The sequence below is a fragment of the Mauremys reevesii genome, linkage group 2, assembly GCF_016161935.1.
Source record: "Mauremys reevesii isolate NIE-2019 linkage group 2, ASM1616193v1, whole genome shotgun sequence".
Lineage (NCBI taxonomy): Eukaryota > Metazoa > Chordata > Testudines > Geoemydidae > Mauremys > Mauremys reevesii.
The window spans coordinates 113,349,161-113,375,441 of record NC_052624.1 but is presented as its reverse complement, the minus strand read 5'-3'; the positions used below and the strand labels follow the sequence as shown (position 1 = coordinate 113,375,441).

Genomic DNA, 26,281 nt, shown 5'->3' with positions numbered 1-26,281 from the left:
TTGTATTGTATCCCACAATCAAGGAAGTAAAGATACTATACTTTTAACTGTACTTATAAAATTACATTATATGAAATTATCTCTGATCAGGGAAGTGTCTTTGCAGTGGGAGAACTGCAAAGATTTTTACTGATAGTATTAAGATGTGGTACTGCAGAGATCTTCTCACAATCCACTGTTCTGCCTGATTCTGTTCTGCATCGCTACTTCCAGTAAGATAGGAATTGGAGCTTTCTACTAAATTGCTGGCAGCATATCTCTGTGGTGAGGCCAGCAGAGGATACTATATGTGTTGTGGTACTCTCTGTGCCTGTTGATCAATTTGTAAAGTGGATGGAATGCCTCCATAGGGTGTTAGGAAACGTAATGACTGTAGGCAAAGCACTCCAAGATCACTTGAGGAAAGATGCCATCTAAGTGCGAAGCAGCCAGATTTTTTAAACTGAATTGCCTAAATTATCCAGGTACATAAGTGTCCTGATTTTCAGAGTTAAACATTCACAAGTCTTGCTGACTTTAAGCAGAAATATTTGTATTTAGCACCTCTGAAAATCAAATGTCTTACCTGGGACCCTAAATATGGATTTAAATGCTTAACTTTAGGCACAAAGACCTTTCAAATCAGCCATTGCAGAAATTAAGGTCTAGTAAAAATATTTTGTAATTTTGGGTTTAAAAGATTAAGTTGACTTTCTCTCAACTTAGTTTTATATGTCTAATGATGAGTTAGAGGTAAAGGAAGGTTTCTTTTAAATCATGTTTTAAAAGGCATTTGTTTTTACAGACTTGTTACATGTTATGCAACTCTGGGATACCAATGACATTTTACTGTAGGCACTGAGAAACTTTTAGCTAAAAAGTAATAAATACCCAGATGCTTGCACATAAGCCACTTTTCACAAATAAGGGTTCAGTCTTGTCCTGCGCAGGGAGTAAATAGAAGTATTGCTTGAATATAGAGACTGTAAAATCAGGGTGAAATTCAAATCTTAGCTGACATTTCTTTTTATTTCTTCTTGCTTTTTTTCTAGTGCTCTACAGTATCAGGAAACTGGACAGCTCTCCATTAAACCCCCAAGCATCATCTGTACTGAACCATCTGATATTGCTTCCTTTACCAATTTGTCTCCTGGTCCAGAGGTAATGATGATACATTTATTACTTACAAGCAAAAATGTTCTATCTTAATTTATCAGCAATGAATCTTACCATCAGAATTCAGACCATCTTAAAAAGATGAAGCAGATGCAAGCCTTGCAGAGATAAGAGCAGGTGCGCACTGTACTTTTTATTTTTGTAATATTGTACTTTGTAATTTTTAGCACAGTCAGAACTATAAATGTAGCGCCTAATCCAGTGCCCTGACCTCCACTTTCAAAATGTTTACAGCTGAGCACAAGACTTTTAATTAGAGAGATGAAAATCAGTTAATAAAATTACTGGAGTCTCCTTATGAAATCCTTAATGTCATTATCCTCTCTTACAATTGCATCAGAAGGCTTTTGGAGAAATTGGCAGTCATACTAATTCAGCAAAAAAAATCCTAATAAGCAGAGATGAACTTTAAATTATCCATAAATAGCTTGATTAGCCAGTAAACAATCTTACCCAACCAGAGCAAGGTGGGTAATTAGATGCTCTGATTACATTCAAATAATATTATAATATAATATTACTGTCCTCCGTGCAGTCTCCTTTTTTGTAAACCTTCTAATTAAAGTGCAGAATTTTCTTTCAGTAATATTTTTATTTATAGCTAAATGTTATAGATCGAGGGACGCTAATTTAAAACTTGTCACCTAATTGATCCCTCTATCATGTGGATTAACATATGCCTTTTATCTAACTCAGGGGTTCTCAGCCTTTTGCTCTTTGAGGCCCCCCTTGACATGCTATAAAAACTCCAGCGCCCAGCAGGGGTGGGGGTGGAGGGACTCGGGGCTCCGGGACAGCAGGGGGGATCCTTGGGCATAGGCACAGTTTGACTTCTGTTTGGGGGCGGGGGAAGGGACGGCAGGGCTGCCCTGCACAATGTGGTCCAGGAAGGGAGTGCCACCTCCACTCCCTGACTCACCTCAGCAGGCCATCCAGGGGTGATGCAACCAAAAAATATAACTCAAAGGGGAGACTCAGTTCAAAAAGTTTGAAAACCACTCAGGATGCAGGGAGGGGGCAGCTAGGGGCTGGACGTGGGCAGGGGGGTAGCTCAGGGTGCAGGGAGGGGGTAGCTAAGGGCTGGGTGTGGGCAGAGGGTAGCTCAGGGTGCAGGGAGGGTGTAGGTAGGGGCTGTGTGCTGGGAGGGCTCCCCCTGCTGTGGCTGCGTCCCAAAGGCTCTGCCGCCCTGGAGCAGAGTCCCCCCCACCCAGGCAGCTCTTATCGGCTGCATGAGCAGTCAAAGATATCTGGGAGCTGAGAAGCAGCCACAACCCTGGGCACCAGCAGCAGACGGGGGAATGCCACAACTGCCTGCTCCATGGCACCACCAGCCAGAGGAGCAGCTGCCCTGCACTGCCTGGCTCTGACTTCTGACCTATGACTTGGCCAGAGTATGGGGCCTGAAAGGGACTGGGGAAGAGGAGATGGGGGGAGATGCCCCTGGGACTGCCCCACTCTGGGTAAGGCACTGCAGTTTGTGGGGGCAACACTGGGGCTCAGGGCTTCAGCCCTGTGCTGCTCACAGCTTCAGCCTGGGAGGTGCACCCTGAGGGGGGGACGCCGGGGCTCCCCCGCTGCTCCCAGCTTCGGCAGGGGGCACTGGGACTCCCAGCTTCAGCCCTGTGCTGCTCCCAGCTTAAACCAGGGGGACACCAGGGCTCCTGGCTTCTCCCCCACCACTGCCAGCTTCAGCCCTGGGTGGGGGGACATTCCAGGGCTCCTCTGCTGCTCCCGGCTTCAGCCCTGGGGGGAAGTGCTGGGGCTCCCAGCTTCTGCCGCGCGCCACTGCCAGGGCTTGGGGCACCATGTTTCAGCCAGGGGGTCCTGCACCTCCCCTGAAAAGTCTTGCGGACTCCCAGGGTGCCACAGACCTCCAGTTGAGAACCGCTGAGCTCACTGATTTACCTGGGAAGCTTGGTGTGTGTGTGTGTGTGTGTGTGTGTGTGTGTACACATGCATGTGCATAATGAGCTTTCTTTCTGTTGCAGTATTAGTGTAATAGCAAGGATGAGGAGAATAGTCTTCTAGAGGCTTAAACTGATCTATATTTTCCTGTGGATTATCTAAAGAAGATCAAGACTTATCTGAAGCCCAGGGGGCAGGGCTCTGAGTATTTTAGTTCAGGCATTACGTACAAGAGAGCATACGTTACTTGGCTGCTGGCAAATACCTAAGGTGTATGGCAGAGTGTCTCCATCTGCCCAGGAAGTGCACCAGAAGAGAAATAATGACCATCCTATGCATCTGTGTTCTAAGGTGTGCCTTTAAGTTGTGCAACAGGCAGGAGCATTCTGTATAGTTCATTTTGAAAATACAGATGTGTAAGATGTTGCCTGTGCTCTTTCTGTACCATAAATTCTCTCAGTGGCATCTTTTTGGAGCACAGGTGGCTGTCTCTCCATTGGTAGGTAACAAGTAAGTAACCAGGGTGTCATGTCACTTGCTTTTGTCTCTCAGGAAGGAGGACAGGGACCATGATCTGGCAGGGACATCAGCAGAACCTATACTACTTCAAAATATTGAGACATGTAGAAGAGGCATGAGAAGTAGTGTGAAATCTTATTCCAGATGGGATGAGCTGCAGGAGAGGAGACTCTTGGACCCAGCTGTGTGAGGGGACAAAGAGGAGGCAGGTGTTGTATAAGAAAGTGTTAAAGCAGAAGCAAAGAGAGAGGTTGGCACAAGTCCATGTAGGGTTTTAATAAACAGGAATGGGTATTTTGAACTGGAGCCTGAAATGAATGGGGAGACAGTGGAACTATTTGAGGAAAGTGAGGAGATAAAGTGGTGCTGCTTTGTACATGAAGAATAGGAAAGCATCAGCCATCTCTGGGCTGGAATTGGAAGAGCTGGGACTTGGGTAGGCCACGGCTAATGGAGTTGCAGTAGTTATGGCGGTGACATGGATGAGGGTTTCAGCAGAGGTGGAGTAGAGACAGTAGCATACATGAGCATTGTTGTGGAGGTAGTGATTTGTCTCCTGATCGAGATAAGTCAGTCATGCCTTCAAGTAAATGCAAATTACTTCAACTGGAGTAAGAAACAACAGTCGTAACAAAGTGAACTAAGTTAGCACAGCATTAGGGCCCTTATTCTATACTGCAGCAAGTCCACTCCATCCCTGTGTTCATTCTCCAACTCCAACTGCAGATAACAAGACTTTTAAGATCTGGCACAATCTGTTAAAGGGGTGAGTAACAGTCAGTCAGTCACCACAGTGATAAGGCAGATTTTCAGGAGAAGAAGGGAGTTCGGAGTCAATGATGATTCCAGAGTTATGGACAACAAAGGTACATGGGAGGCATGAGTTGAGCAGGACAGGAAAGGAGATGGAACAGTGGTTGGGGACGCCCTTCTTGCCACAGAGAAGAACTGCTGTCTTTGAGCTGGTTAGCTTATAGAAGTAGAGTCTGGACATACTACACGCTGGTTGGTACAGCCTGGAGAAAATTCGGAAATGAGGCACACTGCACGTAGAGGCTGTTCTTCAGGGCTTGCCCTGCTCCTCTAATCCTCACTCAACAGAAGACGCTTGACAGCACCAGGAAATGATGAAACATCTAAACTATGGAGAAGTGACTGACTGGACACCTGCACTGGGGTACTTGTTGTACAAGGAAAAATTCCTGACATTAAAAATAACCGCGATCTGATAAGAACCCAGAAGTTTCAGGAGCAAATGGCTGTCAGTGTCCTGCCCACAATAAAACACTCCAACCAGTATCAGAGTGGATAGTAAGGTGGAAAAAACACAGAATTCTCCTCTGCTCTCTTGTCTTGCTTTTCTTCGGTCTTCATTGAATAATGGGGAATTGTATGGCTCCCGCCTACAGAGGGTAAATTTACGAATTTAAGTGCCTGGGAACAGTGTTTCCTTGAGGTCTGCAAACTGTCCTTACGTTCAAATTAACATTTGAGAAGATTTGCTGATCTTCACCTAACATTATTTTAGATCGTGGTTGTGTCCAAAGGGTGCTAGACACTGTCCAGACCCGAGAAGAAGACACAATCGCTGCCCTGAAAAGTTTACAATCTGGTGTGTTAGTTTATACATAGTTTCTAATTTTCATCCTTATCAGATGTTAATATTATTGAAGAGTAATGGAAAAGGAGGAAGGATAAGTAAACAGTCTGTTCGTTGTCATAGCAAACTTATTTTAGATAGTCCCTTTCCCAACAGTTAGGCAAACCATAAAGTGTTCCAGACCTTAGCATAAAAGAGCCATTCATTGTTCACTAATTTATTCACAGCTATTTATTTTTGCAGCCACATGTTTTTCTGATGCCGGTTGAGATAAGGAAAGGTAGAAGTCTGTAGACAGCTCTTTACTGGAAATATGTGAAGACTTAAAAAAAAAAAAAAAAAAAAAAAGAAAAGCATTACAGTAAAAGTGGTAATCATCCAAGTAATACTATCACTTAATTCCTTGTGTGCCAGTTCTGATTTTTTTAAAAACTTCGTAAAAATAAATTCCCCATATATTGATAGGGCTTGAAGAATCCACTCATTCCCTTGCCAGGCCTTTCTCCAGAACTTGATTTTCATAACCATAAGGACCTTTTAGAAAATGAAAATAATTTTCCAAATATCATCTGAATACAACAGATGCAATGCTGTCCACTAGTAGCCCCAGTGTATCTACTGTATCAGAGGGGTAGCCGTGTTAGTCTGGATCTGTAAAAAGCGACAAAGAGTCCTGTGGTGACGAAGTGGGTATTCACCCACAAAAGCTTATGCTCCAATACTTCTGTTAGTCTATAAGGTGCCACAGGACACAGTATATCTACTGGTGCTGTTAGCTCTGTAAGCAGCAGCTGCGCAAAGATGAGAAGGCACTGATCAGTTTCACTTCCGCTATTTAGATTCTTGTGGGCAAATTTGTCAGAACTGTCATGAATCACGTTGACTTCCCACTGCTTCTGGGAACAGCCCTGATAAGTTGCGATGGCGGACACTGGTGATAATGGGCGGCGAGTATCAAAGGCGGGGGAAGGCTAAGCCTACCCAAACTGCCTGCATAGCCCCGCCCACACTCCACTCCCAGACCACCTCCTGCTTCCCGTCGTGCTCTGCTGTAGCTCTTCCTTCCCATGTGGCTGAGGCCCTGGGCCAGTGGCACTGGAACCGGGGGGCGGGGGTCAGGGGTTCATAGCCCTCCCACTTTTTGAAAGTGGATGGGTCTGGCCTGGCCCGTCCACTTAACGCCGGGGCAGACCCCGGCCTCTTCTCCCCCCAAGGCTCCACCCTGGGCCAGGGCAGCTGTGGGGAGCCACAGCCAGTGATTTCCCTACATCCCCTCTGAATTTCCCCAACACTCCCCCCCCCCCCCCGTTGAGTTTTGTGAACTAGTTACATGCCAATTTAGTGACTGTTTGGAAATTTGAATTGAAATTGAAACATTAATACACACTTTATATACTTTTAAAGTGTGTGATAAAATAAGTGTATCTGAAAAAGTATAATAGATTTGAAAAGTATGAACATAGACTAGCTTCCTTATTGGTCCTGCTTTGAGCAGGGAGTTGGACTAGATGACTTCCTGAGGTCCCTTCCAACCCTGACATTCTGTACAGCTGTTGTTTTTTATGACAATGTCAGTGCATTCATTTCAGTGATGTTGGCCAACCTAATAATTTCAAATTATGATTTGTAAGCAAAGTCTAAATGAGCTCTCCCTGACAGCTAGTGATGAGCTGGGGGGAAATGCTTCAGGACGAGATTGTATTTACATTCACACCTAATCTACCTAGGTATCCAGCAAACAGAGCTGTGTTGCGCTAGTGATAGATTTTGGCTGGGGTTGGGTTACAAATCACTTGAATGTGGGGGGTGGGTGGGTGGGTGGATAATGAAATGTTGTCATTCTTATTGTAAGAGTAAAGGGCAGTAGAACTGTACTTAGCCTGTGCTGATTGAGGGCATCAAGAGAGAGGGTGGGGACAGGTGTTTGGCTTGATGGTCTGTCTGAGTCACAATATTATTTGACCTGCCCTTGTCCACTGTTTAAAGACAAAGCTGATTAGGCTCCATAGATAGTCTTGTTAAATGACCACTACAGCTGAAATGACTGATAATCAGGTCTAAATGCTTGGACCTGCTGCGGGATGGTGTTTCTGTGGAAGAGACAGCCCAGACTGCACTAGCAGTGAGGTTTCCCCTACTGAGAGCTCAGCTGATATCACTGAGAGCTGGTGGAACCTCAAGAGACCAACTCGCAGAGGTCACAGTGGCAGGTGGCAGCAGAAGGTGACTGCGCAGGGCCATTGGCAACAGAGCGATGAAGTGAACGGTGGCACAACGAACAGCCGTGGCCAGAGCGAACAGTGAGCAGCTGGAGGAACAAGCAAGGTGCCTTCTTGCCCCCCACCTGGGAGGTGAACTCACGTGAAAGCACCTCTGAACTCTGAGTCTCCACTGACCAAGGACAGCACCGGTGAGTGGGGTGCGGTGGAGGGGAAAGTGAGGGGCATGTTAAATAACATTTGTTTGTTGGACTATATTTTAGTGACTTTGCTCCAGAATGCTAGATTTGTGACTGTGAATGGAAACTTATATAAATATAAATATGGCCAAGATTTAAAAAATGCATTATTTGCCAAGGCTGTTATCTCACATAGTTGCTATCTTGAGAGGTTATTATATTGGGGAGTTTCTGTACTAAACATTTTTATTATTATAATTAACTTTTACATAAGAATGGCCATACTGGGTCAGACCAATTGTCCATATAGCCCAGTGTCCTGTCTTCCGACAGTGGTCAAGGCCAGGTGCTTCAGAGGGAATGAACAGAACAGGTAATCATCTGTGATCCATCCCCTGTTGCCCATTCCCAGCTTCTGGCAAACAGGCTACGGACACTCAGAGCATGGTGTTGCATCCCTCCCCATCCTGGCTAATAGCCACTGATGGACCTATTCTCCAGGAATTTATCTAGTTCTTTTTTTAATCCTGTTATATTTTTGGTCTTCACAGCATCCCCTGGCAAAGAGTTCCACGGGTTGACTTTATGTTGTGTGAAGAAGTACTTCCTTTTATTATTATTTTTTAAAACCTGCTGCCTATTAATTTCATGGGGTGACTGCTAGTTCTTGTGTTACGTGAAGGATTAAATAACATTTCCTTATTCACTTTTTTCACACCAGTCAAGATTTTATAGACCTCTATCACATCCCCCCCTTAGTCGTCGCTTTTCTAAGCTGAAAATTCCCAGTCATTTTAATCTCTCCTCCTCTTTCATACCCCTAATCATTTTAGTTGCCCATCTCTGTACCTTTTCCAATTCCAATATATCTTTTTTTGGGATGGGGTGACTAGATCTGCACACAGTATTCAAGGTGTGCATGTATCATGGATTTATATAGAGCAGGGGTAGGCAATCTATGGCATGCGTGCCAAAGGCAGCACGCGTGCTGATTTTCAGTGGCACTCACACTGCTCGGGTCCTGGCCACCGGCCCGGGGGGCTCTGCATTTTAATTTAATTTTAAAGGAAGCGGCTTAAACATTTTAAAAACCTTATTTACATTACACACAACAATAGTTTAGTTATATATTATAGACTTAGGAAAAGAGATCTTCTAAAAATGTTAAAATGTATGACTGGCACGCGAAACCTTAGATCAGAATGAATAAATGAAGACTCAGCACAGCACTTCTGAAAGGTTGCCGATCCCTGATATAGAGGCAATATGATATTTCCTGTCTTATTATCTATCCCTTTCTTAATGACTTCCAGCATTCTGTTTGCTTCGTTGACTGCTGCTGCACATTGAGTGGATATTTTCAGAGAACCATCCACAATGACTCCAAGATCTTTCTTGAGTGTTAACAGCTAATTTAGATCCCATCATTTTGTATGTATAGTTGAGATTGTTTTCCAGTGTGCATTACTTTTCATTTATCAACATTGAATTTCATCTGCCATTTTGTTGCCCAGTCACCCAGTTTTGTGAGATCCCTTTGTAACTCTTCACAGTCTGCTTTGGACTTAACTATCTTGAATAGTTTTGTATCATCTGCAAATTTTGCCACCTTACTGTTTACGCATTTTTCCCAGATCATTTATGAATATGTTGAACAGTAATGGCCCCAGTACCGACCACTCAGGGATACCACTATTTATCTCTCTCCATTCTGAAAATTGATAATTTATTCCTACCCTTTGTTTCCCATCTTTTAACCAGTTACTGATCCATGAGAGGACTTCCCTCTTATCCCATGATGGCTTACTTTTCAAAAGCCAATTTAAATTAAATACATTTTTTTTAAAAAATGATGTTTTTTTAAGAAATCTAGACCTGTTATGTGTTTTGGTGGATTTTGCATTATCCTTATGTTAAATCTGCATTATCCTAACAAAACATTTACTTCATTCATATCTCTTTTATATGTTGCAGGTCAAAGTGAAAATGAAAAGACAAAAAACAATACAACAATTTTTCCACTCAAAGGCCTCAAAAACTAACCAAGGTGAAGAATACATCAAGAACCAAGAATATATCATGTCATCTGACGGTTCAAGTGGTGTATCTACATCCAACCAGCCCGAAGCACAAATACAGCTACCTACTGAAGAAACAGTGTCTCCAAAAAGTAAAGGCAGTTCCCAATGTTTGTCAGTCAAAGTGTTCCTGTAGATGGGCGGATTCACCCCAAGCAGCGCCTCCTGCTGGTGACTCCTGGGAATTAGCTCGTTCCAGCTCCAGAGCGCCCTCTGCAGGCCGGTGATCCATCTGTCCTCTGGCCCCCGTGTCCCTCCCTGGACCCAGTGCCCTTTTACATGGGGTGCTGCCCCCTGGCAGTAACCCCTTTCTCTCAGGGTCCCCCGCTCCCTGGGGAACCCCCCCATCCTCTATCCCCACTTCGCCTCAGTATATGGCTACTGCCAGTTATTGTCTAGCCCCTGCGCCCTGGGGCAGACTGCAGTATCAGCCTACTCATCACTGGCAAGGTTGGGTTTGGACCTGCTGCCTTGGCCTACCCCTGGGCTGCCCTCTGCAACCCCTAGTATCCCTTGGCCTTCGGCTAGGCCGCAGCCTGGGGCTTTCCAGGCTGGAGCTCCCCAGCTCCTCTGCCTTTCCCCAGCCCTGCTCCACTCAGGTACCCTGTCTCTAGCCCCCTGCAGCCAGGCCCATTTCCCTCTACAAACAGAGAGAGACTCCTGTCTGCCCCTGGCTTCTCTGCCTTTATAGGGCCAGCTGAGTCTGTTTGGGGCATGGCCCCAGCTGTAGCCACTTCCCCCAATCAGCCCAGCCTAAAAACTACTTTCTCCAGCCACAGCCCCCTCCCAGGGCTTTTTTTACCCCTTCAGGGCAGGAGCAGGGGTCCACCCCACTACAGTTCCCATTTACTGAAGTTACAAAAGATGGCTGCTGGTGCACCTCTTGCGAAGAAGGAAAGCTTTCCAATGCTATGATTGGTAAAAGTGGAGGAGCTTGGTTTGTCAGACCAATCAGCAAAGCCAATGCTGACAAACTACGTGAAAAGGCAGCAGAACACCAGGCCTCTGTAGTGCATCAACATGCAGAAAGCCTTATAAGCCCATTTTCAAAGCCAATTTTAGAAGTACTTAATGAGGCTGTTAAGAATGCTGGAGACACAACACAGTTCATGCAAATAAACATGGCTGTGGCATCATACTTTCTATTTAAGCAAGAGATACCACACACTATAAACTGGAAGTCAATGTTAAGTGCATTGTCTTTTGTTCATCCTGAAACTGAACACTGGTTCTGAACAAGACCAGCAAATGCTCGCTGTCTTTCAGCAAGAAACTCAACTGACTGGCTAGAAGCATGCAGTGCAACAGTGAAAGACTCAGCTGTTGAAAAAGTGACGAACTCTCTCACCACATTCAAAAAATTTGCATACATAGCTGATGAATGCACCGATGCAAATGGGCATCAATTATTAAGTCACTGTGTACGTTATCTTGATATCAGTGGTAGGCCAGTAGATGCATTTCTAGATGTTCAAGTTATAGAAGACACATCGGCTGCATCTGTGACAACCCACATCTTAGAAGAGTTAAATTCTTGTCAATTGGACCCCAAACAGATGGCTGCTTGTGCATTTGATGGAGCTGCAAACTTCTCTGGAAGACATGGTGGAGTACAAGCTTTGCTCAGAGAAAAATGTAACCCTAATCTCTCCTATACACACTGCAGAGGCTATCTACTCCGACTAGCACTAGTACAAGCTGCAGAATCTTCAAAAGACATTTAAAAAGCTATACATGTAATGTCTTCATTATATTCTTTTTTCAGCAAGAGTCCAAAAAGACTGAATATCTTGGAAAATATAGAAGATACACTGGGACTGAAGTTCAAATTAGTCCAACCTCGGAAAACCCACTGGCTTTCTCATGAGCAATCCTTGGCTGTTGTCTTAAAATTACTTCAGCTATTGTTATTGGCTTTGGAAAGTATCTACCAAGATGGGATGGATCTAAGTAGTGAGGTTGGTGGATTACTTTTGCTACTACGTTCAGAGGTGACTATTGCTGTTCTCTCTCTCATAAGTCTACTGTTGAAACCACTTGGGTCATTAAACAATGCCATCCAGGCATCTGCTACAACAGTAGTAGATCTTTGTCCAGCAATAGAAGCTACATTTGGATCAATCAGAGAGCCATCCATTGAAAAAGTACTGGAAGAAGCAAAAGCCTGGTCTACACTACGCGTTTAAACCGATTTTAGGAGTGTTAAACCGATTTAACGCCGCACCCATCCACACTACGAAGCCCTTTATATCGATATAAAGGGCTCTTTAAACCGGTTTTTGTACTCCTCCCCAACGAGAGGAGTAGCGCTAATATCGGTATTACCATATCGGCTTAGAGTTAGAGTGGCCGCAAATCGACGGTATTGGCCTCCGGGCGGTATCCCACAGTGCACCACTGTGACCACTCTGGACAGCAATCTGAACTCGGATGCAGTGGCCAGGTAGACAGGAAAAGCCCCGCAAACTTTTGAATATAATTTCCTGTTTGCCCAGCGTGGAGCTCCGATCAGCATGGGTGGCGATGCAGTCCCAAATCCAAAAAGAGCTCCAGCATGGACCGTACGGATGTGATCGCTGTATGGGCAGACAAATCTGTTCTATCAGAGCTCTGTTACAGAAGACGAAATGCCAAAGCATTTTAAAAAAATCTCCAGACAGAGGCCACAGCAGGGACTCAGCACACTGCTGCGTGACAAGCGTAACGGAAAGCCAAAGAATCAAATGGACGCTCATGGAGGGAGGGAGGGGGGACTGAGGACTCAAGCTATCCCACAGTTCCTGCAGTCTCCAAAAAGCATTTGCATTCTTGGCTGAGCTCCCAATGCCTGTAGTGTCAAACGCATTGTCCGGGGTGGTTCAGGGCATAGCTCATCAATTTACCCCCCCCACCCCCAGAAGGAAAAGGGGGGAAAAATCATCTCTTGACTCTTTTAAATGTCACCCTATGTCTACTGAATGCTGCTGGTAGACACGATGCTGCAGCAGTGAACTGCAGCATCCTCTCCCCCCCTCCGTGGTTGCAGATGGTACAATATGACTGCTAGCCATCGTCATCATCAGCCCGTGAGTGCTCCTGGCTGGCCTCAGGTGAGGTCGGCCGGGGGCACCTGGGTAAAAATAGGAATGACTCCCGGTCATTCCCAGTAGATGGTACAGAATGGCTGGTAACCATCTTCATCATAGCAACTGGGGGCTGAGCTCCATCAGCCCCCGCCCTTCATGTGTAAAGAAAAGATTCTGTACAGCCTGGACTATCATAGCAGCGGGATGCTGGGCTCCTCTCCCCAACACTGCTTAATGTCCTGCCTGGACTATCATAGCAGCTGGAGGCTGCCTTCCCCTCATTTTATCTCACTAACAAGTCACTGTTTCTTATTCCTGCATTCTTTATTACTTCATCACACAAATGGGGGGACACTGCAATGGTAGCCCAGGAAGGCTGGGGGAGGAGGGAAGCAACAGGTGGGGTTGTTGCAGGGGCAGCCCCTGTGAATAGCATGCAGTTCATCATTTCTGCGGGATCTGACACGGAGCAGCTGTGCTCTCTGGTTCTCTAGTCCTGGTTCTCTGATACACTGGTTCTCTAGTACACTTGCCCCATATTATAGGCAGGACTGATTCTATTTTTAGATACCATAAAGGAGGGATTGACTCAGGGAGTCATTCCCATTTTTGTCTTTGCGCCCCCGGCCGACCTCAGCCAGGGGTACCCATGACAGCAGCAGACAGTACAGTACAGATGGACTAGTAACCGTCATCTCATTGCCAATTTACAATGGCAGCAGACGGTACAGAACAACTGATAACCGTCTCTGCTATCATGCAAAAGCAAATGAATGCTGCTGTGTAGCGCTGCTGTATCGCCTCTGTCAGTGGCATCCAGTACACATACGGTGACAGTGACAAAAGGCAAAACGGGCTCCATGGTTGCCATGCTATGGCATCTGCCAGGGCAATCCAGGGAAAAAGGGCGCAAAATGATTGTCTGCCGTTGCTTTCCCAGAGGAAGGAGTGACTGACGACATTTACCCAGAACTACTGGCGACAATGATTTTTGCCCCATCAGGCACTGGGATCTCAACCCAGAATTCCAAGGGGCGGGGGAGACTGCGGAAACTATGGGATAGCTACGGAATAGCTACCCACAGTGCAACGCTCCAGAAATCTATGCTAGCCTCGGACCATGGACGCACACCACCGAATTAATGTGCTTAGTGTGGCCGCGTGCACGCGACTTTATACAATCTGTTTTACTAAACCGGTTTCTGTAAAATCGGAATAATCCCGTAGTGTAGACGTACCCAAAGACTTCAGTCCAGAAGTTGACTAATGAAGGCATTTATATTGAATCCTTACGTGAAGACATGAAGTGTTTGTTAAGAAAACTGAAAAAGTACACAGACTTGATTCTTAAAAATCTACCTGTCCTATAAAACACCGACAGTTGAATGGAGTGAGGCACTACCAGCAATGGGGCTGCCATGTGATCAGGACAGAATAGAGAATTTGAACATAGAGTGGAATATCATATGACAAATGAATGAAGATTTGACTTCAACTTCTTTTTTTATCATCACTAGTGGCTCAACCTGATCTTTGTGCTATGTTTCCTGGGATGAAAGAAGTAATCATTCATCTCTTGCTACTCCCAGTCACAACAGCTACAGTTGAGCGTTCCTTTTCATCATTGAATGGAATTGAATAGAAGCCACCAAAGATGAACATACTGCATTCAAGAAGTTCATTAACAGAGTTATGCAAAATTATAACAAGAAACCAAGGATGTAGATGTAGTGCTTCATAGAAGGCTTGAGTAGCCAACTTTAATTTGTGTGATGATTTTAAAACATGCGTTAAATCTAATAAAATGGTCATGAAACATTTTTCAGTTTTTACTATGGTGCCATACAGCCCACCTTCACCCTCACAGTCTCACCCCTCATCGGCCCTGACACACACACCCTGCAAATTGAAACACTCCCCCTAATTTCAATTCGTGGGGAAACCACTGGCCGCAGCAGACCCTCCGCCTGCTCGAGGTGCGTGGGGACTGAGAGCAGCCCCCGGCCTGTGTCCCCATCTCCCAGGCTCCACAGCTACCCGGGGCAGGAGGGGGGTCCGCGACTTCATGCCAGCTGCCGTTGTGGCTCTCCCTGATCCATCTTGGGCCAAAGGGCCTCAGAGCCGCAGCCTGGCATGAGGAGAGCCTTGTGGGGAGCTGGGGTCCCTCCACCTGCCCTGGGCGGGGGGCCTGGGACATGGGCAGGGAACTGTTTTTGCCTCCACCTTGGGTGGGGGCCCCTGGCCCCCCCACTTTCGGGAGGGCTCCAGTGCCCTGGGCTGGGGCCACTGGGAGCCAGTCTATAGCCAGGAACTCTGAGCAGCGGGAGCCGGTCCTTGTGCCATCTGCCCACCCGGCGTTCCAGGGCCGGGGGCTGCGCTGCCTGCCTGCCTGCCCCCTGAGTGCTCCGGGGCCTGGGGCTGTCAGGGAGGGGGGCTCTGAGCTCCGGCGGGGGAAGGGAGATGGGCAGGCTGGCCGGGGGCTAGCCTCCCCAAGCCTGTGATTCACCCGCTGCCCATGCTGGTGATATTCTTGGGAGGTGAAGATACAAACAGTGGAGGGCAGAGGAATCGTAGAGCAGTGGAGAGCTTTCCACATTGCCTCTCGTGGCAGCCTGGAGGATTAGACGCTTATATTAGTAACAAGAACCTCTGACATTACATTAGTTAGGCTTTTAGAAAGGGAGATAAAGCCCAAGCCGCAGTGTCTACCCGGCTATTTTTGGAGTGGGAGCCTGAGCCCTGCAGGCCTGTGTCTGTCAACCTGGGCTCTGAGACTCACTGCTGCATGCTGTATCCTAAAGGTCCTGATCGGGCACTATTGAAGCCAATGGGTGTTTTTGTTCTGATTTAACTGGGAGTAAAATTGGCAGTTAGGGACCAATACCTCAAATGAAACTTTTCTGGTGAGCAAATTATTTTATAATTATCGACAGCAGTGCTCATTGGGCCTTCCTGTGCAGCGCTAAGTACTGGCCGCTGTCAGGCATTACCATACTAGACCCGACCAGTGATCCTGTGCTCCTATTTACCTACTGTGCTCTAACTTACAGAGATCACCATCATGCTAAAAAGTAGTGATAGTGGGCATACTGGGTAAAAGCTCAATGTACAATTTAAGTCAAGGTGACTTTTGGTTTTGCATACTCAGAGAGTATCTTGGAAAAACTTCTGAGAGGCTGTTAGAGGAGAGGCCTTCATCATTCTGAAAAGCCGCAGTGGCATGCTATATCAGCATTAGACCCTGCCCAAGTGCATAGGCACCAAATCCTTAGGTGCTCTGGGGCTGGAGCACCCATGGTGAAAAATTGATGGGTGCTCAGCACCCACCATCAGCTCCCCGTGGCCTCGCCCCACCCCCCTGCTCCAGCGCATCGCTGCGTCCTGCTTCTCCCTCCTCCCTCCCAGCGCTTGCGCCACAAAACAGCTGATTCATGAGGCAGGGAGGGAAGGGGTAGGAGGGGGAACTTGGCGCACTGGGGAAAGAGGCCGGGCCGGGCCGGGCCAGAGATTTGGGGAAGGGATCCAATAGGGGCAGGGAAGGGGTGGAGTTAGGGTGGGGACCTTGGGGATGGGGTTGGAATGGGGGCAGGGCCAGGGGTGGGGATGGGGTAGAATGGAGGTGGGGAAAGGGGCGGGGGGGGGCACCCACCAGTGCCGGAGAAAGTTGGTGCCTATGCTCAAGTGACCTGGGAATCTATAGCTGGAATTAATTTACAGATCTGATTTGTTTTTTGTAGACTGTGCCAAAAAGTACAAAAGAAACTCTGTGTGAGAATATTCATCAGAACAAGGAGATAAGTGATACTGAAATGGCAGACTTTGGAGGTAAGACCTTTTTATAACACTTGATTTTAATTACAGAAGAATTACTGTGCAGTTCCACCTCCACCCCATCCCCCCAGGTCTAAATATTCATTTAGCCCAATCTTAACCGGGACATATGCTGACAACATAATTGATGTATGTATATACATACTGTATCCTTATACTGTATCCTGATCACCACAGTGAATACTGTACTGTAACTGCCATGATATTTGCTATGGAGTACCACCTTTCTTATAAGGCTTAGCCAAGAAGTATTTTTTTCTTTATAGAAAATCCATTATTGTAAGAATGTCAAAGTAAAGTGGATAGTTTTTAATGCATTTTTCATTCTTCTAACTTTAAATGGGCTTAGCTAATGTGGAGTAATCACTTTGGGTATTTTCAGGAGAAATTTTGAGGCCCATATTCAACCATATTGTCACTGGGTGCAACTCTGTTGACTTCAGTGAAGTGGCATACATTTCCACCAGGGCTGAACTTATCATAAACATCCATACTAAGATAACTTTTTAAAAAGTAATTCCTGTGCATGCATGATTAGTTCATTTTTTTTCTTAAATCAATTTTTAGTACAAACTTGATATTGTTGACTAAAGTCAGTGTTTTCCAACAGATAAGTTACTGAAGCTATTTCCTATTTTAAATATAAGAAATATTTTTAGGTTTATCACATAACACAGAGAGGTTAGAGTTGGTAAATAGATTTTCAGTGACAATCACTGCATAATGCATTCATTTCTAGTAGCTATTTATTGCAACTTGCTCTGTTGCAACTGTAACAGTGAGATTTATGAGTGTGTAAAAAAACTAATATCCCAAAATCTGCATTTTAACATTCTTTATAAAAATAATTCCACAATGGTGTACTTTGTCACAAATAATTTTTTGGGGTTCTGAAAATTAAAACTTTATATTTTGCCATAAATCTTGAAAATCTATAAACTATCACAACTTAGTTTCACCATTATTGCATTACTCTGATGTATTGTATGTACATAGACAGTCGAGAAATAAATATTACATTAGACACACAGACTTTAAGGCCAGAAGGGAACATCATGATCATCTAGTCTGACCTCTTTCACATTGCAGGCCACAGAACCCCACCCACCCACTCCTGTAATAGACCTATAACCTCTGGCTGAGTTACTGAAGTCCTCAAATCATGATTCAAGTTTCAGAGGATCCACCATTTACTCTAGTTCAAACCTGCAAGTGACCCATGCCCCATTCTGTAGAGAAAGGTGAAAACCCCCCAGAGTCTCTGCCAATCTGACTTGAGGGAAAATTGCTTCTCGACCCCTAATATGGCAATCAGTGAGACCCTGAACATGTCAGCAGGATCCACCAGCCAGACACTTGGGAAAGAATTCACTGTACAGTATTAACTCAGAGCTCTCTCCATCGAAGGCCCAATCTCCAACCAGTGGAGATATTTGCTGCTAGCAGTTGCAGATGGGCCACATACCATTGTCTGCAACCTCCTCATACCATCCCCCCTATAAACTTATTAAGTTCAGTCTTGAAACCAATTGGTTTGTTTTGCCCCCACTTCTCCCCTTGGGAGGCTGTTCCTGAACTTCACTCCTCTTGATGGTTGAAAAACCTTCATCTAATTTCAAGTCTAAACTTGTTGATGTCCAGTTTATCTGCATTTTCTCTTGTGCCAACATGGACCCTTAACTTAAATAACTCCCTGCTATTGATCCCTCTGATGTATTTATAGAGAGCAATCATCTCTCCTCTCATCCTTCATTTGGGTAAGGTAAACAAGCCAAGCTCCTTGAGTCTTCTCTTGTAAGATAGATTTTCCATTCCTTTGCTGTCCTTGCAATCCTTCTCTGCACCTGTTTGTTTGAATTCATCTTTCTTAAACATGGGAGACCAGAATTGCACACAGTATTCCAGATGAGATCTCATCAGTGCCTCAAATCTTATCAAAATAATGGTACTAACTCCTCTCTGTCTCTGCTAGAAATACCTCATCTGATGCATCCTACAATTGCATTAGCCTTTTTCATGGCTGCATCACACTGGTGGCACATAGTCATCCTGTGATTGCCCAATACACTCAGGTCTTTCCCCTCCTCTGTCAGTTCCAATTGATAAGTCCCCAACTTAAAATTCTTGTTGTTAGTCCCTAAATGCATGACCTTGCACTTTGAACTATTTAATTTCATCCCATTTCTATTACTCCAGTTTTCAAGGTTGTCCAGATCTTTTTACATATTCCAGTCGTCCTCCTTGTTGGCAATACCTCCCAACTTTGTGTTATCTGCAGGAGCCAGTTCCTTTAATATTCTTGGATGGAGATTTTTACTTCTCCTCCTTCCCCGATTGCTCCCATTAAGCTGTTTTGAGAATGACTTCAGCCTTGGATGTGATAGTAATTTCTACTTCCACATCCTCATTTCCATTAGCCACTATCCCATAGCGCTTCATTACCCTTATTAAAAACTGAGGCAAAGTATTCATTTAGGTGTAGGGTCATGCCTAGATAATCTTTAATCTCCATCCTGTCCTCAGCGCTTAGTGGTCCCACTTCTTTCCCTATTTTTTTTATTTATATGGCTAAAGAACCTTTCACTATTGGTTTTAATTTCACTTGCAAGGTCCAACTCTGCTTGGCTTTTGGCAGTTCTCACTTTAACCCTACATTTTATGACCTTCAAGAGAGAGCTTTCCTTATTGATCCATCCCATCTTCCATTCCTTGCAGGCTTTCTGATACCTCTGAATCACCTGTTTGAGATGCTTGTTCATCCTGTTTTGGTCTGCAACCTTTCCTGTGATTTTTTTTTTCCCTTTGCTTGGGATGCAGACTTCAAATAGCTTCTGCAACTTTGACTTAAAGTAATTTCAAGCCTCCTCCACATTCAGATCCATTTCCCTTATTACTTTGCTTATTTTTTGAAGTTTGACCTTTTGAAATCAAGGACCCTACTTGCTGACCTATTTTTGTTTCTTTTCATTTAGTTTAAACTGAATTACTCATGATCACTTGAACCAAGATTGTTCTGTACAACCAGTTCTTCTATGAGGACCTTGCAATTTACTTATATTAAATCTAAAATGTTGATTTGGTGAAGAAATCTGTAAGCTATCAAATCCAGGAATATCCGGGCCCTACCATTATTAGTAGTACTCGTTCCTCAGTCTATATCTGGGAAGTTAGTCATCCATAATCACACTATTCCCTGTAATCTTTATTTCATTAAAGAGATCAAAGGTCACTATTCATATCCCAGATTGGATCCTGGGGATCTGTAGCATACTCCAAACACTATCACAGTGGCGCCTGTGTTAGCTTTCTTTCCCAAAGTGATTTTGACCCAAACAGATAACACTTTATCCATTCCATCACTTTTAATTTCTTTACAGTCTATCTTGTCATTAATGCACAATGCTGCTGCTCCACCGTTACCTTTATTTCTACCTTTTCTGAACAGCACATTCCCATCCATAACTGTACTCTGGTCATGACTACAATTCCACCGTGTTTCTGTTATTCCTGTAATATCTGGTTTTACTGTACTAGAAGTTCTAGTTCCTCCATTTTGTTACCCAGGATCCTTGTATTTGGTGTACAGATATCTTCGTTGTTTGTACTTGGTGTCACCCAGATTCCTCACTCAATTTGGTACAGTCATTCTATTGCCAGTATCGCCTGCCTGACAGTGCCAATACCACTGACAGTAACAATCTTTTCTTCTTGACGTCCATTCTCTGACCCTCTGTGGTTCCATTGCTGGGCCCTTTCTGAAATTTTCCTCCCACTCAATGTTAGAATCAGGCATGGAGATTACATGAGCATCTCCTAGCAGTCTCCCAATTTAAAGCTCTTTTAATCAGTTGTGCAAACCTCCATCACAGCAGTCTATTTCCCTGCCTACTCAGGTGGAGTCCATCCCATGAGAACTGTCCTCTGCCCAGGAATGCCTCCCAGCGGTTGAACATCCCAAAGCCCTTCTTATAGCCCCACTTCCTTGAGCCATCTGTTAATCATCATAATCTTGTCTCTCCTTGATTCTCCTCCTCTAGGGACAGGTAGAATCCCACTGAAGATCACCTGAGCCTCCATTTTTTTAAGTGTCTTCCCCAGCTTGGCATAGTCTCTACTGATGCATTCCATTGAGAATCTGGCTGTGTCATTTGTCCCCTTGTAAAGATAATCTGTGGATTCTTTCCTGCTCCAATTTGGATCCTTTTCAGCCTCATGTCCACATCCCATATATTACTCCCAGTAGCCAGCACACCCTTCTGTTCTTCAGATCAGCTCTGGTGACAGGTCTGTCTGTTCTTCTTGGTAGGGAGTCCCCAGTCATGTAGACCTGCCTCTTCCAGGTGCAGCTCTCTGGCCTTCGTCTTTCTGTTCTTTCTGGCTGCAAGCCCTCTTGTCTTTTGTTCTCACATGCAATCTTCTGCAACTCATCCTCTGTCCTTCTGGGGCTCTGACTTCTGGCTGTCTCCATTGACTCTTCCCCTCTTCTTTTAGAACTAGCTACTTTTTTCTTCTTCCTTGCCCTCCCATCTTCTGTTACTGCCTGCTTCGCCCCTTCTTAATTTTCCAACTCAGTAAACCTATCCCTGAGCTCTATTTCTCCTTCACTATTCTTTCTATTTCCTCTGCCTGATACTTTTATCACATGCTTCTACTGCCCATATTCCTCATCCTGCAATCCACCCTCAAAGTCCCCCCGTCCAGCTTGTATCTGCAAGTTTTGAAGTTTTCCATTCAACCTCCACCTGCCTTTCCTCCATCATCTGCTCAAGTTCCCTTCAAAACTCAACCATAGTTTCTGCCTAGATTTCCAACCCTCCAATCTTCTCTTCCATCTGATCAGGCAGCATTTTACACCAAACAAAGCACCTTTCAGGTACCCGCTCCAGGATAATGTACATTCCTCAGCTTCCACATCTAGTCATCCACATTGCCTCTTCCATTCCTTGGCTCACTACCCCTCCTGCTTCTGCAGCCTGTCATAGCCTTCCCACCTAAGCTCAGCAACAGAGAGAGAAACACACACACGTTCCCCTTTTTCCCCTGACCCCCAACTCCTCCTACTAATTCCCACTCAAACTCCCCTGTTTCCAGCTCTGTTGGCTGGCTCCTTGCATATGATTAGACCAGTGATACTCAGACCAAAGTGGTTCAGAAGCCAAATTAGCAATCATCTTTATCCAGAAGAGCCACAGTAGCATGAATTCATTGTTTCATTTACTAGAGTACTATTCATATTTAAACAGTATGACAGGGGAAATACTTAGAGAGAGTGTGTGTGTGTGTGTGTGTGTGTATATATATATATATATATATATATATCAGCAAATATCAATTTACACTGTTAACATCATAACTTAATTGGTTAATAACATAGTAAAAGCATCCTGATTGGTTAATAATGTTGGTTAATAACTAAGCCACACAGTGTTTTAATATCATGTGTTGCAACAAGCTGCATTGTAGAACCACTTGCGGCTCACGAACCACAGTCTGAGTATCACTGAATTGAACTACCTTACATTGAAATGCTGTTATATTTTTTTTTGAATAATTCAACTAAAACAGAACGAAAATACTCACTTGTGACTGTCTATTTTCTTCTGCTTTTAAAATAAAACGTAAAAAGTAAATCTCTGCTATCTGATGTTCAGGGACTGAATCTCACTTTTGAAAGCTAGCCTACAGAGCACTTTCAAGATTAATTTTCACTTTGCTTCTGAGCAGACTTACAGTCTAACTGCAACCAGTCGTTAGAGGAATCTCACTGGGGAGGTCTTGGCTCCATGAAGCAGATCCCATCTCTGCAAAATCTCCATGAGGGATCCACAAGAAACAGCACTCTTCTGGTGTGTTCTATGAATGCAAACAGTTTGGCCATCTCTGATCAGGTACTGAGTCCCCCTGAAAGTGGAAGACCAGATGCTTCTATAGCGGAATCTACCAATCATTTCAAAAGGACAGCACTGGCAAAAGAAGGCATTGAAATGGCACAAAGTGGAACTGCCACTTTTTCTTCACCAAAACAAAATGACTCCTCAGAGCCAATTTCAACACAAAGTTCCCTTGCAGTCTGATGCATCACATCTTCCGTTCTGAGAAACAGCAGTGCTATGATATACTGAAGGCAGACTGCTCAAAGAACAATTCAAGATAGTAATATAAAGACTTGAGCAACTGGAACCTTTTTCATACTGGGAAGTAGCCAGAAGTACAGATCTAAAAAGGCAGATGAGATGCTTTAGGAAAGCAGATATCCTAGTTACAATTGGCTTGTGAGGGATGAACAATTTTGATACACAATATCTTCTGGGGAATGGCTGAATTCCTGATTTTATGCAAGCCGTTTACGGGGTATTATAAGAGGCAGAAAAGGGTGTAGCCACTTTGAGGGCCAAGGTGGAATAACTATGATAACTTTTATCCAGACCTGCCTCCCCCTGTTCAGAGTCACCCTGTCTTCCTGCCTGCACTCTTCACATGAGTAATCATTTCCTACTGCCTGGCCCTACCCCGTCGTCCACCCTGTCATGACAGCAGATGGGTGGCCGTAGAGACTTAGGGAGGACTTTTGGCATGGAGATCATAGCAGCTCTTGCTGAAGAAGTAGCCAATGGGCAGTAGCAGCTGGGCAGTGAGAATGAGGCCATTCAGCTGCTGAGGAGAGGCTAGTTGAAGGGGCAAGGACCATTTTGAAGAGGATGTGAGAGAGGGCACTAGACCAAAGAGGGGGATGGGTTTGGGGGGGATCAGATGGTCAAGGCAGCCAGGATGAATAATCATCCTTTGGGTAACATGACAGGTCTCCGAGATATCACAAGTCTGTTTTCTATATGCACATTTCAAACAGCTTTAAAGAAAGTAACTTGTTTCTCAAAATTACTGCTACAAATTGCCAAAATTCCAGTTAGAGACGTTTGCCTTAGAGTAGCCTCTTTTCCCAAATCCACTTTTTGGAAGAAAATGGGTGAAGTTCTCTGTACTTGTATTTTGAACTATTTCTCATTTTCTCAAATGGCTTGTTTTATTTATACAAAAAGTGATTTTTCCTAATTTTGTTTTTGATATTGAAACATTTTAATGAACTCTCAATTAGTGTGGTGGTCTCTAAATTACAGTTTTCCTTTTTAAGATCAATCTTCATTTTGAAAATGTACATCTACCTATAGTTTTCACAGGGAAAGGGGCCTATTTGAAATTCACTATATATGGACAAAATATATTTTATTTATATAGAGGAGTTTTGCTGATTTATTTAATTTTTATTATTTGTATGAGTTGAAGTGAATTGTTCTAAAGGAATATGGTCATCTAATAAATTCAGGTTTTTTGATATGAATTGTAAAAATGTTCTAAAAGTTCAAACTTTATTTTATTAAACAATGTTCTTGTTGCACACATGGGGGCAATAACATTTTAAAATGTTTTTGGTAATATCTAAAATACTAGACAAATCTGCCACAAGCACACTAGTTGCAGTCATTTTCCCCCTCTGTGCCTCAGTTTCCCCCCTCTGTCAAATGGGGATAATGGTGCTGGCCTCTGTAGTAAAGTGCTTTGAGATCTACTGCTGAAAAGTGCCCTTGTAAGAGCTAGGCCAGAGGTCCCCAATGCGGTGCCCGCGGGCACCATGGCACCAGAAGCGTTGCCACCGAAATGCTGCTGATTTTCAGCGGCAACATCTCTTGATGCTGCTGCTTCTCAGCGGCATTTTGGCGGCTGCTTGTATGGCAGCCACGCTCCTCAGCGGCTAGTCGTCCAGTGCCCGCCACATGGAAAGGTTGGGGACCACTGAGCTAGGTATTATTATTAGGTATACTTTTGAGGACACTTTTTTCTTTAAGACACACACAGAGCGAACAACTTATGAAGTTGTAGAGTCACAGATGGGTTAATTTCATTCTAATGTTTTTCTCTGTTTACTCATTTAATATTTTATTTTGTACTTTTGGGGATATTTCCGCTCATCCAGTATAGTTCAGTGCAAACAGGAATGGACAACTTCTATGTCGGGAATAAGGCACTGCCAAGGGGATTAGCCATTCCATAGGGATTCTCTATACCAGGGGTGGGCAAACTTTTTGGCCCAAGGGCTACATCTGGGTATGGAAATTGTATGGCGGGTCATGAATGCTCACAAAATTGGGGGCTGGGAGGGGGTGAGGGCTCTGGTGTGAAGCCAGAAATGAGGAGTTCAGGGTGCAGGAGGAGGCTCCAGGCTGAGGCAGGGGGTTGGGGTGTGTGGCTCCAGGTGGGGGTGTGGGCTCTGGGGTGGGGCTGGGGATGAGAGGTTGGGGGTGCAGGAGGGTGTTCCGGGCTGGGACTGAGGGGGATCAGGGCAGGGGCAGGGGGTTGGGGCACAGGAGGGGATCAGGCACTGGGTGGTGCTTACCTCAAGCGGCTCCCAGAAGCAGCAGCATGTCTCCCTTCTGACTCCAATGTGGAGGCATGGCCAGGCAGCTCCCATTGGCCACAGTCCCTGGCCAATGGGAGCTGTGGAGGTGGTGCTTGGGGCGGGGGCAGCATGCGGAGCCCCCTTGGCTGCCCCTGCGTGTAGGAGCTGGAGGGGGGACAAGCCACTGCTTCCAGGAGCCATGCGGAGCGGGGCAAGCCCCCAGCCCCGCTCCCTGGCTGGAGTGCTGGAGCAGGGCAAGCCCTGGACCCTGCTCCCTGGCGGGAGCTCGAGTACTGGATTAAAACATCTGAAGGGCCGGATGCGGCCCCCGGGCCATAGTTTTCCCACCCCTACTCTATACGGAGCTATGGTGAAGATTCAGTCTTCAGGGTCCTTTTAAGAATCAGCTGCATTAGATGGTGGGGAAAGTCTTCTACAACTTCTAAACAGTTGTTGAATAGAAATTGAGTGCTTTTCTGAATGCCGTGCAACCCCAGCCTCCCTTTTGGTCAATCAAAAAAATGATTTTGAATGACTGTGGCCTTGTTACAGATGGAACAGAAGCTGGATTTGATTCCATCCTCTGCACCTGGCCTATGGAACATGGGAAAGAAATGATCTAAATTCTCAATTTTTTTCCTACAAAAAGAGAGTGCACAGCAAGTAAACTTGCCTCTCCCCAGGCCCAAACAGTTTCAAGATGATTCTTCAATGTAAAGAAACACTAAGACTTTGGAAAATACTTGTGCTTTGTAAATCTTCCCCCTCTCTCGCCATACACTTCTTAACCTTTTGAGTGTTGTCACAGTGGTTTCTTTCTGTGCCTAGGGACTTAACTCCCCCCCCCCCCCCGCCATCCCAGAAGACCAAGACTCAGCACCTGTATCTAAGTTATACCTATTCTCTGGCCTCCAGGCTGGCTGAAACGAGTTTTCTGGGCTAAATAAACAGGGAAAATTGGCAAACTGATGTCCCTAATGCTTTGCTGCCCTAGTTGTAGTAAATTGTCTCATTCTTCTTACACATTCATATCTGATATTTAATTTTTTGACTGGGATGTATTTTTATGTACTTCTGACTTTGTTTTTCTTTGTGCTTTTTCTTGTTATCACGTCTCTGTCTAAATTCTCTCTAAGATGCTTGCCTGCGCGGCCATGCAGGGGGCCACGCACTTAACTCCCCCAACCCCAGGCTGCGACACGGCAAGGACACACGCTTCTCCCCCGCCCCCAGCTCCAAGGCTGTGATGGGGAGAGACACCTCTCCCTCCCAGCTCCAGGGCTGTGGTGGGGCGAGGTGCCTCGTCCACACCCCCAGCCCTGCTGCAGCGGCAAGAGA

General features: G+C 45.1%; 1 protein-coding gene across 4 annotated transcripts in view; it reads left to right on the top strand.

The window, feature by feature from the left end:
* Nucleotides 1-23,926, top strand: part of LOC120398898 (palmitoyltransferase ZDHHC11-like) — a 105,681-nt gene extending 81,755 nt beyond the window's left edge. For 2 of the 4 annotated variants that reach the window (XM_039526653.1, XM_039526652.1), the window contains exons 9-11: nucleotides 1,032-1,140; nucleotides 16,458-16,545; nucleotides 22,276-23,924. In XM_039526653.1, coding sequence (XP_039382587.1) covers nucleotides 1,032-1,140; nucleotides 16,458-16,545; nucleotides 22,276-22,625 — 547 coding nt within the window. In that variant the 3' untranslated portion in view covers nucleotides 22,626-23,924. Of the gene's footprint in view, nucleotides 1-1,031; nucleotides 1,141-16,457; nucleotides 16,546-22,275 lie in introns of all 4 variants that reach the window. The other 2 variants (XM_039526651.1, XM_039526650.1) reach the window with 2 other exon arrangements.
* Nucleotides 23,927-26,281: the final 2,355 nt, after the last annotated feature.